This window comes from Sinohyriopsis cumingii, chromosome 1 (genome assembly GCF_028554795.1).
Source record: "Sinohyriopsis cumingii isolate HCF-2022 chromosome 1, ASM2855479v2, whole genome shotgun sequence".
In the NCBI taxonomy this organism is placed as follows: domain Eukaryota; kingdom Metazoa; phylum Mollusca; class Bivalvia; order Unionida; family Unionidae; genus Sinohyriopsis; species Sinohyriopsis cumingii.
This window is the reverse complement of record NC_142961.1, coordinates 27,554,998-27,571,584: the sequence shown is the minus strand read 5'-3', so window position 1 is coordinate 27,571,584 and position 16,587 is coordinate 27,554,998. Positions and strand designations below refer to the sequence as shown.

The window sequence follows — 16,587 nt, the reverse complement described above, 5'->3', positions numbered from 1 at the left end:
ATGTGGTTGGAGTAAATTATTTGATACCCTGTTTGCTCCAAGACAGAATAATGGGGTTAGAGTAAATTAGTTGATACCCTGTTTGCCCCAAGACAGAATAATGGGCTTGGAGTAAATTATTTGATACCCTGTTTGCCCCAAGACAGAATAATGGGGTTGGACTAAATTAATTGATACCCTGTTTGCCCCAAGATAGAATAATGGGGTGGGAGTAATGGGATTAATCACAGTAAGTGACATGAAGGGACTCTGTGTAAAATTTGGTAAAAGTGTAGCAGGAATAAAAAAATGGACACAAAATAATTTTGTTTTGCTGAGTTGTGAAGGCTGGACAAAAAGATACAATCATTTATTGAAGTATAAGACCAAAATTATTTCTGTTAATGATAGGAAATATATTTCTATTCATCTACATTTTAATGTTGTCTCAATTAGAATGTTATCAGGGGAAGAAATTTTTTGCCATTTTTGGTATAAAGAATATTTTCAATTTGGTCGCAATACAAGAATTTTAAAAGCAATTCAAAAATAAGAATTTAATAACATAATTAGCTTATAGAAGCTGGTCAAGAGAATAGATACTCTGTTGAACATGGATTGTGTCCTTTGTATGATTTACCTTACCGTAAATGTCACATTATGATTGATTTTCATACTTAGCATTGATTGTCAGTTGAGAATTAGACCAATTATGTACTAATTCATTGAATTATTAAACTGTCATCATAGTCATGGTAACAGTGATTTACACACAGAACATTTATATAATATTGAACAATAATTATATTGAACAAATGTAAATTTCCTTGTAAAATTTCTGGTGGCCTAAGTGATTAGAGTGTCAGCATTGAATGCAAGAGGTCACATGGGTCAAATCATACCAAAGACTAATAAAAATGGTACATACAGCTGCCTTGCTTGGTGCTCAGCATTAAGAGGTTAGTGTTAGGACTGTTCAACCTAGTGTCAGGATAATGTGACTGGGTGGGACATGATGCCACATGTCTGTGGCATGATGCCCCAGTGCTAGACATCACTATAAACTGCCATATTGTAGACATCGTAGCAATATGACTCAAATTGTTAAAGTTACATTAAAAATCCAAATCACACACACTTCCTGTAAACTTTAATCAACAATGACTTAAAGTATGTATAATAAATATATAAAAAATTTGTGAACTAAATGATTACACTTTTTGTTTTGTCCCTACTAAATAACGCAATTCAATCTGTAATTATGTGTATGTTTTTGTTCCAGTGTAAAGGTTTTAGTGCAACAATCCAGTGTATCTTATAATGATTATGAGGTGCTTTCCATGACCAGTACTCATGTGTGTGTGTGTGTGTGCATGCATGTGTGTGTACACTGCATGCATGCCTGTATGTGTACATGGGGGACTAATGCAGCATGAAATTATGCTGACTGCATTAATTCCTTTTATGCCAATATATATATATATATATATATATATATATATATATATATATATATATATATATATATATATATATATATATATATGTATGTATGTGTATATATATATATATATATATATATATATATATATATATATATATATATATATATATATATATATATATATATGTGTGTGTGTGTGTGTGTGTGTGTACATTTAATGTAATATATATATATATATATATATATATATATATATATATATATATATATATATATATATATATATATATACATATAGGCATGGTTTCCAAGTTATGACTTGGGGGCTGGACCCCAAAGGTTAAGGACAGACACATGGGCTGGACCCAGGGACAGCAATGATTTAAACATAAGTGAAATCTCTTATTATTGAATGTGCCAAAGATAAACTCGTGCATGAAGGCAAATGTGCATTGAATTCTGTAAAAATATATAGCAATTAGGGCTTTACCTTTGACCTTCTCAACCCTCACCACTAGTGGATTCAATTTGATGAAGAAAAAGCAATCACTCCCCATACATTAAGTGTAGCAAGTTTTTTTTCTCATCAAAGTCATAGCAGTAGTTTTAGAGTTATGAGCTTGCATGGCCAATTTAAACACTGAGTCGATACATCATCACCACTACCTCTAGCATCAACAGTGATATCTCTTGCATTTTTCTCCTGAAAACTGTGATCCCACAAAATTTTGTCTCAGATGATTCCCAGAAGACAGATTATTTAGGACAGACGAGTTTTGAAATATGTTTGAACATGTAAACATGTGAGATTTTTTATGTATGTTGTGCCAGCTATGTATATATTTTTATCACTGAGCCCATTCATTGTCATTTATATTTTGTGATACTTACAACAAATGCTATATATGGCTGTGCTTTAATTTTCAGATCTCAGAAGAAGAAAAGGAAAATGCAGTTCCTTCAACAGAGAGTCAGACAGAAAAAGCTACCACAAATAAAACGTAAATATATCAGTAATTTTTCTCTTAATATATTTCTTCCTGCAAAGATTCATTGTATAACAGGAAATTACTGTCAGCAAGCAATGTATTATACAAGCTAAGTGTGTAGGCACTGGCTTTAAACCATTCATTATGTGCAGGCTGAATAACTTTTAAACAATACAGACAATTACCAGTCTTTAAAATAATTGACTTTTGTTTTTGATGCTAAATATAAAAACGGTGAGATAAAATTATTGTTCAGCTTTTCATCATTTGAGACTGAATGGTAATATTGTTCAATTGTCCCCTAAGATCTTGTCAAATTTTTTCTAAGCATTGAAAATTATGGACCAACCATCTGTTTTTCAGAGATGGGGAATTGGATTTTCTTTTCAACTTGGATATATTTTTGTTTTTACCTCAGCATAAAAAAATTTATCAACTAATATGATGGCTATAATTTTTTTTCCTGTTTTCTACAAATTAGTAGAAGAATATTTATTCAAGCTATGTATTTGGGTACCAGATATTTTTTTCCCCAAAACCACTACCAAACCAGCGAAATCAAATTTTTGGTCCCATACTTGTGAAAGACTAATAGTCAATATGGTGTTTACTGTATGTGAAAAGTATAAAATGTTACTCCTTGTTACAGAGCTTCAGAAAGTCAAACTCCATCAACAAGGAGTTCTGAAATTTTGTTTCATTGGAATGTGCTTGCTTCACAGATGGCAGATCCTTCCATGAATCAAAGCTACATTTCAAAATTTTACCAAATTTTACCAAAATAATCATGTTTTCCATTTTATATAGGAAGTAAAATTTAGTTTCAAAACATGTTGCTGCTGATCATGAATTAGCCCATAATCTTGAATAAATATGGCTCAAACATTCGAATTTAAACCTGTGAAGTGACCACTCCGGTGATCTACCTAAATGGTAAGAGTATCTGCTTCAGATGTGGGTGGTCACAGATTTGAGCCCTGGCAGAGTGATACCAAAGACATACAAAATTGGTACTAGCAGCTGCCTTGCTTGGCACCCAGCATTAAGAGGTTAGTGTTAGGACTGGTCAACCTGGTGTCAGGATAATGTGACTGGGTGGGACATCATGCTACATGTCTGTGGGATGATGCCCAGTGCTAGTCATCACTATAAACTGCCACATTGCAGACATCATAGTGATATGACTCTAAAATTGTTAAAGCTGTGTTAAACATCCAAATCTCACACACACACACAAAACCTGTGAAACATAATAACTTTGTTTCATCAACACATATCTATTTGACTTCAATAACTTCAAATGAATTGGACTGTTATACTGTGTGAACTTGGCATTTGTAAATTAGTATAATGGGTTCTCCCACAGCAGTGTTCAAAGGCAACTTAACACCAAGTCACCGTAGATACTTAACACCAAGTCACCATAGATACTTAACACCAAGTCACCGTAGATACTACTTGGCCAGATAAGTAATCTGTGGAGCAGCAGTTGTTTATCTCTGACTGCATTTACCATTTGATTGCCTCTATGACAAACTGCTCAGTTTTCCATGAGCATTAAGGGTGACTGGTCACTGTTTTTAAAGGCTACAGGTTATGGGAACATACTCTAGTGTCACAAAAGGTCTTTGCTTTTCTTTTCTTTGTAAAATTACTGAAATAGTGTTCTTCACATTACAAGCGATGTTGTGACAGGTTTGAATTTCATCAAATTTAAGTGAACATTCAGGTATTATGGATTTCAGTTTATGATGTCAGTACATAACTGAATCTGGCTGCCTTTAAAAAAAAAAAGAAAAAACCCGTAAACAACATCTGAAAAAATAATTGTTATGACTGTGGTCATAAACGGTAAGAGAAAGAAGGAAAACCAACAAGTTTTGTAAGCCAAATAACCTAATTATCAAAATTATAAATGAAAATGTGAGAGGAACTTACTGTATTATAAATTGAATAAAAAAGTTTTATTCGAGTCCAAAAGAATTGAATGTTCCAAATGAATTTTAAATCCTCAAATGCACTGGTCTGCCAATAGTCATGATGTATCGAAATGGCATTGTCCAAAACCCCATGATAATATTTTAGTCCACTGAGCACTTTCTAGGTCTAAATGTTTCATTTTAAATAATTTCTAAACACAAGATAACATATATATGAAGACTGATGTTACAAAAAGAACATTAGAAATAAGACTGACTAAAATTGTCAGGCTCCAAGTACGTATATACAAGCATAACGGGTGAAAATGCATTTTGCTACTACTAGCTAGGTGATGTTTCACAAATATCCCACATTATAAAAGAATCCACATGACCTAACCAATCCAATGGAAATAACTAAATTCTTCTAAGAACCCAGCTGACTGGCATGTCCAGAGGAAAACAACCCCAAACTTGTCAACAGGTTTTATTATTAATATTATTATTAATCGTCATAAACACCTTCATCAACAGCTATTTATAGGTCCTATGCAATCTACACTCTTAATATCTTAAAATAGAACTTTATACCTGTGTATAAAATTTAACTAACTAATGTCTTGACAGCAGATGATCATTACAGTCATGAACTAAAATTACACATAATATAGACAAAATCAGGTACCAAGAGTTAAAAAAAAGATATACACAACACAATGAAACGATTTGAAGACATTTTCAGATTTATACATATGATTCACTATCCAGTGTGGCTTCTGTGAATAAAAATACCAAACCATTTAAACAGCTTCTCAAAGATGAGTCAATGAAAGTTGACTAGATTTTACAGATGTATCCTGGCCTAAGGCCTTTCAAGTTTGCCCAAATGATGCTCATCTGCCAATGCTCAAAAATAGAAAATCCTTTAAAATTTAGATGACATTATATTAATCCAGATTTCATGACCAGCTGCCTTAGCATTTTGCTTTATTGTAGTTGTCATCCAAGTAGACCATCTTAGGCACACTTGGGCCTCTTGTTGTTTTGTTATTATCAGAAGTAATTTTCCAAACTGTTAAAAAAATAAAACATTGGGATATTGTAATATCCTGAGTCCATCCATCCATCCATATGTCTGTCTGTCTGTTACCACATTACCTAACCACTTAGTGGAAATCATGAGATTTGGTAGGTATCCTATCTACATGGTAAGCATGCACAAGATATATTATGCTTGGCTCCCTGCCAGGGGGTAGTGGGGGGAGGGGGTTCAGAGGTCAAATTTTACAAAATATGTTAATTTCAGTGATATTTTTACATATTTTTTGTCAAACTTTTAATATAAATTCCTAGTAGGAAGACACATACCATATAGTTTAATCCAACGGCAAAGTTTATAGACTCTGGTCTGTCATAACATTATGTGCAAGTAAATCAGGGACTGTTTTGTTGTGAAACAGAGGTTGGGTACTTTACCTTAAGGTCATGGTTTAGGGTATAGAGATACTCATGGCAGTCAACAGAAGGAACTATTATTATTATTATTATTATTATTAATGGAAATAAAACTTCAACCTTTTGAAATTATATTTTTAATTACATCAATACATACCATGTTCATTGACATTTTTACTTCAGATATAAAGTTTTGTTTTCAGTATGTGTGAAAACACTTTTAAAATTAGTTTTTTTCTTCAACAATAAAGAGTAATATTTTCTTTCAATAATGTTTTTGAATTGATAAAAACTTAAATATAATTTAATGGTTCCAAAATTGCTTCACCTTCTATTTATAATTTAGTCTTTTATCTGAACACTTATTTCAGTCATGTGGTATTGAAGGACCCACAAGAGAAGGAGGAAACTGACAGTTTAGCAGACAAAGATGAACCTGAGTTGCAGGAACTGGAGCCAAAACAAGAACAGCAGCTTTCTGACTCCAAAAAGAACCCACTCCCTCCGCCCTGTTCTGCTTCGCCTCTAACACCTGCCAGTCCCCAAAGGCAGCAGCCAGCGTTAGCAGGTCGGAATAAAGTCTTACCCATGTACAAGAGAGTGGGTAGGACATCTGGTGCAGTGGGAAAGACAGATGGAAAGATCTCTCATCTCAGCATCAGTATTCCACAAGTAGAGATCATAGACAGCACCAGAGGAACTGGGGACAAAGTCATGTCCCTTGGCAATACACAGACAACCAAAGCAGCTACCAAGGCAAGATCGAAGTCAGGGTAAGGATTTCCTAATTTTTGTCTATCCTGTGATAGATGGCAATGACATTTTTGTCTATCCTGTGATAGATAGCAGGAATGGCATTTTTATGTATCCTGTGAAGGGCATTTTTGTATATCCTGTGATAGATGGCAGCAGGAATGGCATTTTTGTCTATCCTGTGATAGATGGGACTGACATTTTTGTCTATCCTGTGATAGATGGCAGCAGGAATGGCATTTTTGTCTATCCTGTGATAGATGGCAATGGCAGTTTTGTCTATCCTGTGATAGATGGGACTGACATTTTTGTCTATCCTGTGATAGATGGCAGCAGGAATGGCATTTTTGTCTATCCTGTGATAGATGGCAATGGCAGTTTTGTCTATCCTGTGATAGATGGCACTGACATTTTTGTCTATCCTGTGATAGATGGCAGCAGGAATGGCATTTTTGTGTATCCTGTGATAGGTGGTAATGACATTTTTGTGTATCCTGTGATAGATGGCAGTGGCATTTTTGTCTATCCTGTGATAGATGGCAGCAGCAATGGCACTGTTGTTGTTATCAACACGAATGTTTTTGTGTGAAGGTTTCACCATAAAGATTTTATGTATATAAAGAATTGATGGTTTTGAAAGAGTTCCAAATTACTGCCTCCACTAAGTCATATCTATATTTTAATATTAATAATAATACTAATAAAAATAATTTTCAATGGGTAGTGCAATTACTTTATAAAACTAATCTCACTCTCTATTACTTACAAATATTTTAAGTAAATGACAAGGATGCATTGTAGCACAGAAATTGAGAAATTGAAGGAGGGGGAAAAGTAAAGATAACAATATGATATTGTCAGAACAGAAGAGGGGAAAATCATGAGGAATGAAAGAAAATTGTGAAGATAATAAAGTTTTTACTTGATATGGGTGAACCAAAATTTACTCTCCATTATTACCCTCAATTATTTACTTATGAACAGGTAAATATATCATTTAAACAAAAGAGTATTATGGAAAAAGAAGAAAAATATGGATTCAGCACACAGCATTGCATACACAAACATGCATAATTGTAAACCTTTACACAGACACACACACACACATACCTAAAAACATATATATATAGTGTACAATCAATTTGGTCATAACCTGGTTTAGATAACATCTGGATTGCATTCATATCAAACATCTGGGATGAAAGAAAGACGGTGATGGTGTTATGTATAATTTGCATTGTTTGTTACTTAGGTTTCTTTTTAACAAAATTATTTCATTATATGTTAATGTGATGTAACATTGTATGTTGGACTTAACCTTGTCCAAAATCAAGTTTATTTTCTACTTGACCTGAATTATTGATTTTTTTAAAAATTTTATTCTGTAAACAACTAATACATAGCTCAAATATTCTCTATGTGAATGGGTTTATTATCAGGATCATTATTAATAGAAGTAAGTATGTTTATTTGGGTCTGGGTCTAGGTTTTTGGGATTCTCCTACAATTTACTTGGTGTACCTGATTTTGTCCAGGTTATATATTATAATTTTAAAAACAGACTGCTAATTATATCTAACATTATTTTTGTGTGTAAACATTAAGAACTTTCTTGAAGGTTATTTTCCATTGGGTAGTAGTTATTTCTGATAGAAAATGTTAATTGTGACCTGAGGTCAAGCAGAAGACTATATAATCTTGTTACTGGAAAAAATATTCATTCGTGTTTAAGATCTATCAGAATCAGTTTGTGTTATTGTTGTGACCAGTCTATCATTTCGACTGGAATTCATTTCTTCAAATTATTTAGTTTAATTCATTTATCTATGGAAATACAAAAGTGCTCTGATAACATTCTTGGACAGAGACATTCACTGAGATTTACAGTGAATTCAAAAACATTGAATTTTATTACTGTGTTTCAACAAAAGACTGTTGGTACATCAGCATTATACAGGTCATCACAGATACATGTACATCAAAACTTCAGCATTGAACTTAATTTGGATTTCTAAATTATTAGGATTTTTGTCTGTAATTCCTAGATTATTTAAGGATTTAATCTGCGATACCGTAAGCTCTTTTTTTATTTTTGTATTCTAGCTTTAAAAAATTGAAATTTGCAAAGCTACTTATTTTAACAGCATAGACTCGTAACAATGTTGCTTCTTGAACATCTTTAGGAAGATGGTTCCAAATGATTGGACTTGGAAAAACCTTTTATACAGTTTACTTTTGGTCTTAAGAAGAAAGAAAAAAGTTATTAGATGAAAAGAGCATGGTACTGGTAGACTAGAATCAGTGCTTGTATTATTTGTCCTTTTACTGAACATATTATTTATATGGTTGGGCACATTAGAAACGTTAATTTTTTTATAGCTTTTCTATGAAATATTATTTAATAATTATTCATATATTTGGATCATTCATACATTCATAGACATTCTCAACATTGTTGTCACAGATATCTCTGAGGGCTTGTTTTTGAAGTCTTTCCATTTTTAACATATCTGTTTTAGAAGCATTACCTCATATGATATTGCATTAGTCCAGATGAAATATGAATATTATTGTCATAAACATCATCCTGTGGTTAAAGGCTATTATTTCTAGACTTCAGGATGGCTTTTGATTTGGTGGTTCATGATGTCCTCTTAAAAGCTAATATACTATAAATTAGATGCCAATGCCTTAAGCTGGGCAACGAAATTCCAAAATATCACTATTGGAAATGTTCAATCTAACTCAATGGAAATTAATGATGGTGGTCCTCAAGGGTCTGTTTTAGGCCTATTACCATTTCTTATTTTTATAAACAGCCTTCATTTGTGGATGAAGCACTTAAACACAGACTTATTTGCAGATGATGCTACTGTAAAAGCTTCAGTTAGTGATGTAATTACTGGTAAAGCTGTACTAGATTCTGATATAAGAAATATTTTAGTTGTGGATAAAAAAAAAAAAAATAAAAGAAACAGAAAACAAAATGCATGGTAACAGCCTCATCAAATGAGCATTCCATTTCTGAGAATCTGCTAAATCTGACAATAAATGGGCAACTCATTGGAAATGTTAAGGGAGAAACCTTTAAGGGGTGATTGTTGAATCTGACCTAATGTTAGACAAACATATTGACTATGTAGATGTATATCAAGCAAAATACTTTACTATACCTACCCATACGAACTAGAATAATTGTACTACAATGCCTACATTTTGCCAGTTATTGACTTGTTTGACAATATGGGGAAATTGCCAAATCCTGGATGCTCCAGTAACTCACCTAATTCTGGATGCTCCAGTAACTTGCCTAATTCTGGATGCTCCAGTAACTCACCTAATTCTGGATGCTCCAGTAACTCACCTAATTCTGGATGCTCCAGTAACTCACCTAATTCTGGATGCTCCAGTAACTTGCCTAATTCTGGATGCTCCAGTAACTCACCTAATTCTGGATGTTCCTTTTGACCATCTAAGGTTCCTTTTCCATGAACTGAAATGGTTTCAAATAAATGACAGAATAAACTTTCAAAAGGCAGTATGTGTCTGCAAAAGTTAAATTTTTAATATGCCTCAATATATGAGAGAACTGTGTAATGAAATTCAAGGGCCATATGCGTTATGGCCACTTAAAATTTCCAGTTAGTTCTTATTTGTAGTACAGCTAAAGTAAACTGTGCCTAAGAGAGTATGGTATCATCAGTATCGAGATTTATAGTTGGAACATTTTTTTGTAAGTAAATAATTGATAAAGATTAAAAACAAGAGGGGACCTAGTATTGAACCCTGTGGAACACAGTAATGTACAAGTCAATCAATTGAAAATACACCATATACTGTGTCCTTTTGGTACTTCTCTGTGTGATAAATGAAAGCCATTTTATATCCTTCTGTCAACTAAGTCCGATGGTTTTCCCTTCATTGTGGGCTTTTAGCCATTTATCTACTACTGATATTAAAGCTGTTTGACAAGAGTGATTGTGCCAAAATTCTGACTGATTTTCATGAAATAATTTATTACTTACATATAAATCCATTTAACAGCCATGTACATGTTCTCTAATAATTGTGGAAAGGTTTGTCTCCAACTCTTCTCCTAAACTTAACCATTATCATCCACCATACATTTTTGATTATATTTATGTGCTGGACTAAAAAAGATGGCTGCTGAAAATGATAAATCATGACTGGTGTGTTTGGCATTGACATTCTGCAAACCCAGGGTTGGTTTGGAAACACTTTGCAACTTCCATCCACAAGTTTTCTAACACATCATATAATGCAACCTCAAAACAAAACATTTGCTTTACAGGATGGGATGGGTGGTGTCTGCTTGTGTTCTAAGACATATAATGTTTTCTTGACGTGTATAATTCCTAAATCAGTAAATGTAAAAATGAGCTAAAAAGGACCATGGAAACCAGAGCTATTTTATTCTGTCTTAATATCATAATGTACATTTAAATAAGATACTATCCAAACTGGTTTCAAGAAATTCATAGAAATCTTTTAGATGGCATTCATTCATTATTTTAAACATATTGGAACTTGTTTATAATGAACATGTGAGAGACAGTACAAGGTCAAGGACATAGAGTTCAGTTTTTCAATTCCAACATTTTTAAATATAGTGGAACCTGTTTATAAATGAGCATGTGAGAGACATAAGGACAGGACCATATAGGTCAGCTTTTCAACTCCAACATTTTTAAATAAAGTGGGACCTGTCTATAATGAACATGTGAGACAGTAGAGTTATGTTTTTCAACTTAAATATTTTTGAATATAGTGGGACTTGTTTATAATGAACATGTGAGGGACAGTATAAGGTGAAGGCCATATAGGTCAGTTTTTCAACTCCCATCATTTTTAAATATAGTGGGACCTGTTTTCAATGAACATGTGAGAGACAGACAAGGACAAGGACAGAGGTTGGCTTTACAAACCCAGCATTTCTGTATCAAGTAGACAAAATGTTTTTAGATATTTTGCATTAATTACCAACAGATTTTGAAAGTAGGCCATAAAAGTTAGATTGCATCACAAATTAAAACTCAGATAAATCTTTAAATTAAGTAATTATATTTAATTTTGTTAATTACTTTGGTGTTTTGTACCAGACAGCAGTAACTATGATTAAGCACAAAGTAATATATTAACCTTAAATAAAGCAATTCTGTTTTTGAATAAATTATTAAGTTACACAACCATGCTCTATACATAATAGTTAATTTTTACCAAATTATCATGTGTGGTTTCTGAGTTGTAATAGTTATACACCATATATTATGTTCTGCATAGCTGAATAGTTAAATTGTATTATTGTGACTCTGTGGTCTTAAAACAAGGAAAAGAAAAGGGTGAAAAGCAACAACATTTGTAAGATCTAGCAAGCAATAGAAAAGGACATGAAGCAACAACATTTGTAAGATTCAACAAGAAATAGAAAAGGGTGTGAAGCAACAACATTTGTAAGATCCAGCAATAGAAAAGGATGAGAAGCAACAACATTTGTAAGATTCAGCAAGTAATTTATTTCCCTAGAATACAAAGTGAAAATGCAACAAAAAAAAGGAATTTATGGTATTGTGAATTAAATCTGAAATAATCCTTGAATTACAGACACAAGTCCCAATGAATAAAGATCTGAATAAGCTGTTGTGGAAATCTAAATTAAATCCAGTGCTGGAAGTGTTGATGTGTATGTGGTGGCCCATTTAGTGGTAATTCAATCCAAGAAAATATCCTTCATTGAAATTTTACTATAAATTCAAGTATCCATTTCCAAGAATGTTACTTTTGAAGAGCACTTTGTATTTTCAGTAATAAACAATTTGAATTAATAAAATTCCAGCTCAGATGAATTACTGGACACAACAATAATACAACTGATGCTGTTAAGATCTTAAAGCAATCATGAATAATTTCTAGAAAAAACAAGAGTATATAATCCTCTGCTTGACCTCAGGTCACAATTAGCATTTTATAAAAATAAACTATTACCTAATGGAAAATAACCTTTTAGAAGCTTCTTCATTTCTACTAGATAAAATTAGTCTATAACATGATAAACACGATGTCCTTGACTCAGATAATAATCCTGATAGTTAACTCATATGTGTAGGGAAAATATTTAGCTATGTACAATGTATTAGTTGTAAACAGAATTTTTACAAAAGTCAATGATTCAGGTAAAGTATAAAATGAACTTGATTTTGGACAAGGTCAAGTCCAACATACAATGTTACATTATCGAAAGCATATGATGATTTTTTTGTTTAATTTACAAAAACTAGCAAATAATGCAAATTAAATATACATAACAGTGTAAGCACTGTCTCAGAGCTATCACACCCACACACCCAGTTATTTTTATATTTCTTTTTTCTAACTTAATTGAATAATCATTTTACTTTTCTAGCTCATTCCAGTCTTGTAGAAATATTGCTATAAATGTTCATTACATATGAAACAAACATGAACAGTATTGTACTGTTTATACTGCTTGTAAGTTAGATCCAATTACAAGAAATATAGACCCTAATCTGCCATTGCATGTCTATATTGCTTGTTCCACTGATTACTCCTAAAAAACTGAACAGATCCAGGTCTGCTGGCACATTATGCAATGGCAGATTTAGGTCTATGCATTTTGTAGCTAGATTAGTCTTATACACAAGTATATATGGTGCTTCATTTGGACTTTACAAATTTATATCCATGAAAATAAAAGAATTCATAATAATAGAATCTGCAGACTACTCCATATTTATTACAGCTGTCAATTACCATATCATGCTTTGTTATAATGTAGTTCTGGATATGATGCAGTACCACTATGGATCCCATGACCAAAATCATGCCAGTGTATAATAATATGGGTTTAAAGAAAATAAGTTGAAACTTAATATTGTATGTTTACTTCCATTTTAAAACACCATTATTAACAAATGTTGATAGTGCCGTCTATACCACTGTTTGGTATATTATGCTATTCTCAGTATGTCATGGTTCCATATATATCATGGTTCTCAATATATGACAGTTTCATATATATTGCAGTTTGCAACATTATGTGTTCTGTATATAATATGGTCAGTGGTTATGGACCCTGACTACTTCATTATAATAGGGAAGAGCTGTTATTTTATGCATGTTTGTTGAGCCTGTCTGGGGATTGCAGAAGTTCAACACATCAGTCACTTTGGCATCCATGTGTGTCTGTCTATCAGTTTGTATATCCATCCGCAACTTAAATTATCCCCAGTGTTAAAGTTTTTTTACTTTCCTTTTATTTCAATGCTATTTCATCCCACCCTTTTGGAATTGGGAATACTGTTTCTGTATTTGCTGTATTATCTAGCTAAATAAACACCTTCATTGTTGAAGCTCATGAATGGGCTCATTTATTCTATTGTTAAATTTTACAGTTGAAATTAATTTCACCTGTTTTATTATTTCCATTGCAGGAGATACTTACCTTCTGGGAAGAGCCGTCCCTTCAGTGCAGTGGATGCGTACAAGTACATCCTGGATCATCCTCGTACTAAATATCTAGGTAGTGACAATGTATATAACACTGCATATCAGCATCAGCGCACAGAGGCTTGGCGTCAGAGTGTACAGGGTTCTAGTAGTGTGGCTGCAGGCTCCTCCTGCTCTCAGTGTAATTATTTTCTCCTCCTCCTCCTAGATCCTTCTAATCGTCATACACCACAGGTCAGGCTGATCAAACAGACTGGCTGCAAATAATAAAAAGAAATTTATCTTTACTTGCATCATCATTTATATCTGAAGCCAGTTTATGTAAATTTGATAGAAAATGGAGTCAACTTTTTACTCCATGTACAGAAGTACACAATACGTATGCCTTGAGAATTTAATGTTAATACATGTGTGTGCATCAAGTAACATTTACTTTGTATAACAATAAAAACCTTATTAAATTGTAACTAATCACAAAAAGATCACATAATAAATGAATTTCAGTTTGGCTTTTATAGTTATAAGATTCCAGATGTAACGTGTGGAAATTCCAAAATTGTAAAAATAATTGAAAAGATAACAAAACACAGAACTTAATGATATTTGTTGTATTCTAATTTATTTTAAATAATGGAACCATTATGAACATGTCCTGCCATAACCATTCATCTTTTAAAAAATGGGTATTGGTATTTGTTTCATTTATTATTTCTTTTGAATATTACTGGCAGATTTGGGTCTGCAGTGTTTATTGTTGGACTCGTGCACAAAAAAACTGTATTTATTCCATATCAATGGACGTTTTCTGCTGAAAGGATTGTACATAGACAAGAAGTGGTTTCATTGCTAGAAATAATTGAAAGAATGCAAACTCCTAGCTTTTAGACCTTTCCAAACCAGTTTGAGATATTTTGACATTTCCTACCCAGTTTGAGATATTTTGACATTTCCCATCCAGTTGAGATTTTTGACTTTTCCCACCCATTTTGAGATATTTTGACAATTAGGTTGGGTGGGAGAGCTGAGTGTATCCCTTATGAAAAACAAGGAATCTGCCAAAAGGATGTGGCTAGCAGGAGTGGCTAGTATAAGAAGCTACCTTAAACTCCATAAAAGTCCTAAGGCACATTTACATCTGCAGTTTCATCATATTAAGCACATTGCAGCTAAACAGATTTGTGAATGAATCCATATGGATTTGTAGGTACATGTAAGTTTAATGAATCCATATGGATTTGTAAGTACATGTAAGTTTAATGAATCCAATGGATTTGTAAGTTTAATGAATCCATATATGTATTTTCCCCATCAAGCACACATCATTTCATATCAGTGTTTCAAAACATTAAAAATTTGAAGAGTTTGTTAATTCTTGTCTCTTTTTGATGTAATGGACTAAGATTTGCAGCCAGCAGTTTGGAGGGCCTGACATGGGTGTCAAGCATACTAACATTATTTTCCAGGGATGCCAAATGACTATTCTTTTCAGTTGAGTATAATATTACCATATATTTCCTAATTAATGCCCAGGGGTGGGGGCATTACATTTTCCAAACGGGGTGTGTTATTTGAGTACAGTAATGAAAGCTAAAGTTGTTCTATTGGTGTACTCTTATAATGACAACATTTACATGTTGGAGTCTATCTGCCACTGAATTCAATCACTTGATATCAGCACATTTAAAATGACCAATCGATCAACACATTTTCCCACCCAGCAGCTGGATGAATTAGGACTGGTAAGTCCTTGAACTTGCCACCCCACTATTGCATCTCATTTAACACTGCATGTGCATCTTTGACTTTAGTAATTTATACATTGGTATATACATTGTAACAGTGTGATCAGTTGAGACTGCTGCAGCATTTTGTTGTAATCATGAATCTGAAGCAGGTATTGAAAAACACAGGTCTTGCACAGCATCTTTTAAATTTTCTCTTCACAGTAAAGGGGATGAGGCATTGTTAGTTAAAGTGGGGCATTAATTTGGTAATATAAGTTATACAATTATTTACCTTTGCTGAGATTAATATAAAGATTCATGAGCTAGTAAACTTTATATTGATCATGGTGAAGTGGTGGTCAGTATGATTGGATTACTGGTTCATAAAGTTTCATATTCACCTCAATGAAGGTCAGTAATTTATTTTATTAGCATAATTTTAGCTACATGATGCCGCAAAAAATGTATGTTATGCCATTAAGTAAACGTCAGTGATGAATTAGTGTAAATTGTGTAATGTTTCATCTGGTGTTATAAATTTAGAAATAGAAGACTTGACAAAAGTCATGCATCTCTCAATTTGTGAAGTATTTATTGCAGCACAAACTATGACTTTTACAGAAGTTTTGTTCTCCCAAATCACTGTAAGATTATTTTGTTCCAATAATTTAACTAGGCATTCCAAAATCCTAATCATTAAATTGTGCCAGGGGAGTAAATACAATTTGTTTTTCATTATTGTGTAAATGATTTGGATTTGTTGCAATACAGAAAGTCTTAAAAAGAATACCTCAGTATAAATAATAATTTACTGTATTTTATTGAGATAGAATTTGATA

The 16,587-nt window shown here is 32.7% G+C and overlaps 1 protein-coding gene across 6 annotated transcripts in view; it reads left to right on the top strand.

Moving 5' to 3' along the window:
- The window catches only part of LOC149806589 (uncharacterized), a 255,709-nt gene that overhangs the window by 204,458 nt on the left and 34,664 nt on the right, over window positions 1-16,587 (top strand). For 5 of the 6 annotated variants that reach the window (XM_089955210.1, XM_089955242.1, XM_089955233.1 and 2 more), the window contains 3 exons: window positions 2,351-2,424; window positions 6,158-6,559; window positions 14,009-14,205. In XM_089955210.1, coding sequence (XP_089811336.1) covers window positions 2,351-2,424; window positions 6,158-6,559; window positions 14,009-14,205 — 673 coding nt within the window. The remainder of the gene's footprint in view (window positions 1-2,350; window positions 2,425-6,157; window positions 6,560-14,008; window positions 14,206-16,587) is intronic. The other variant, XM_089955217.1, reaches the window with a different exon arrangement.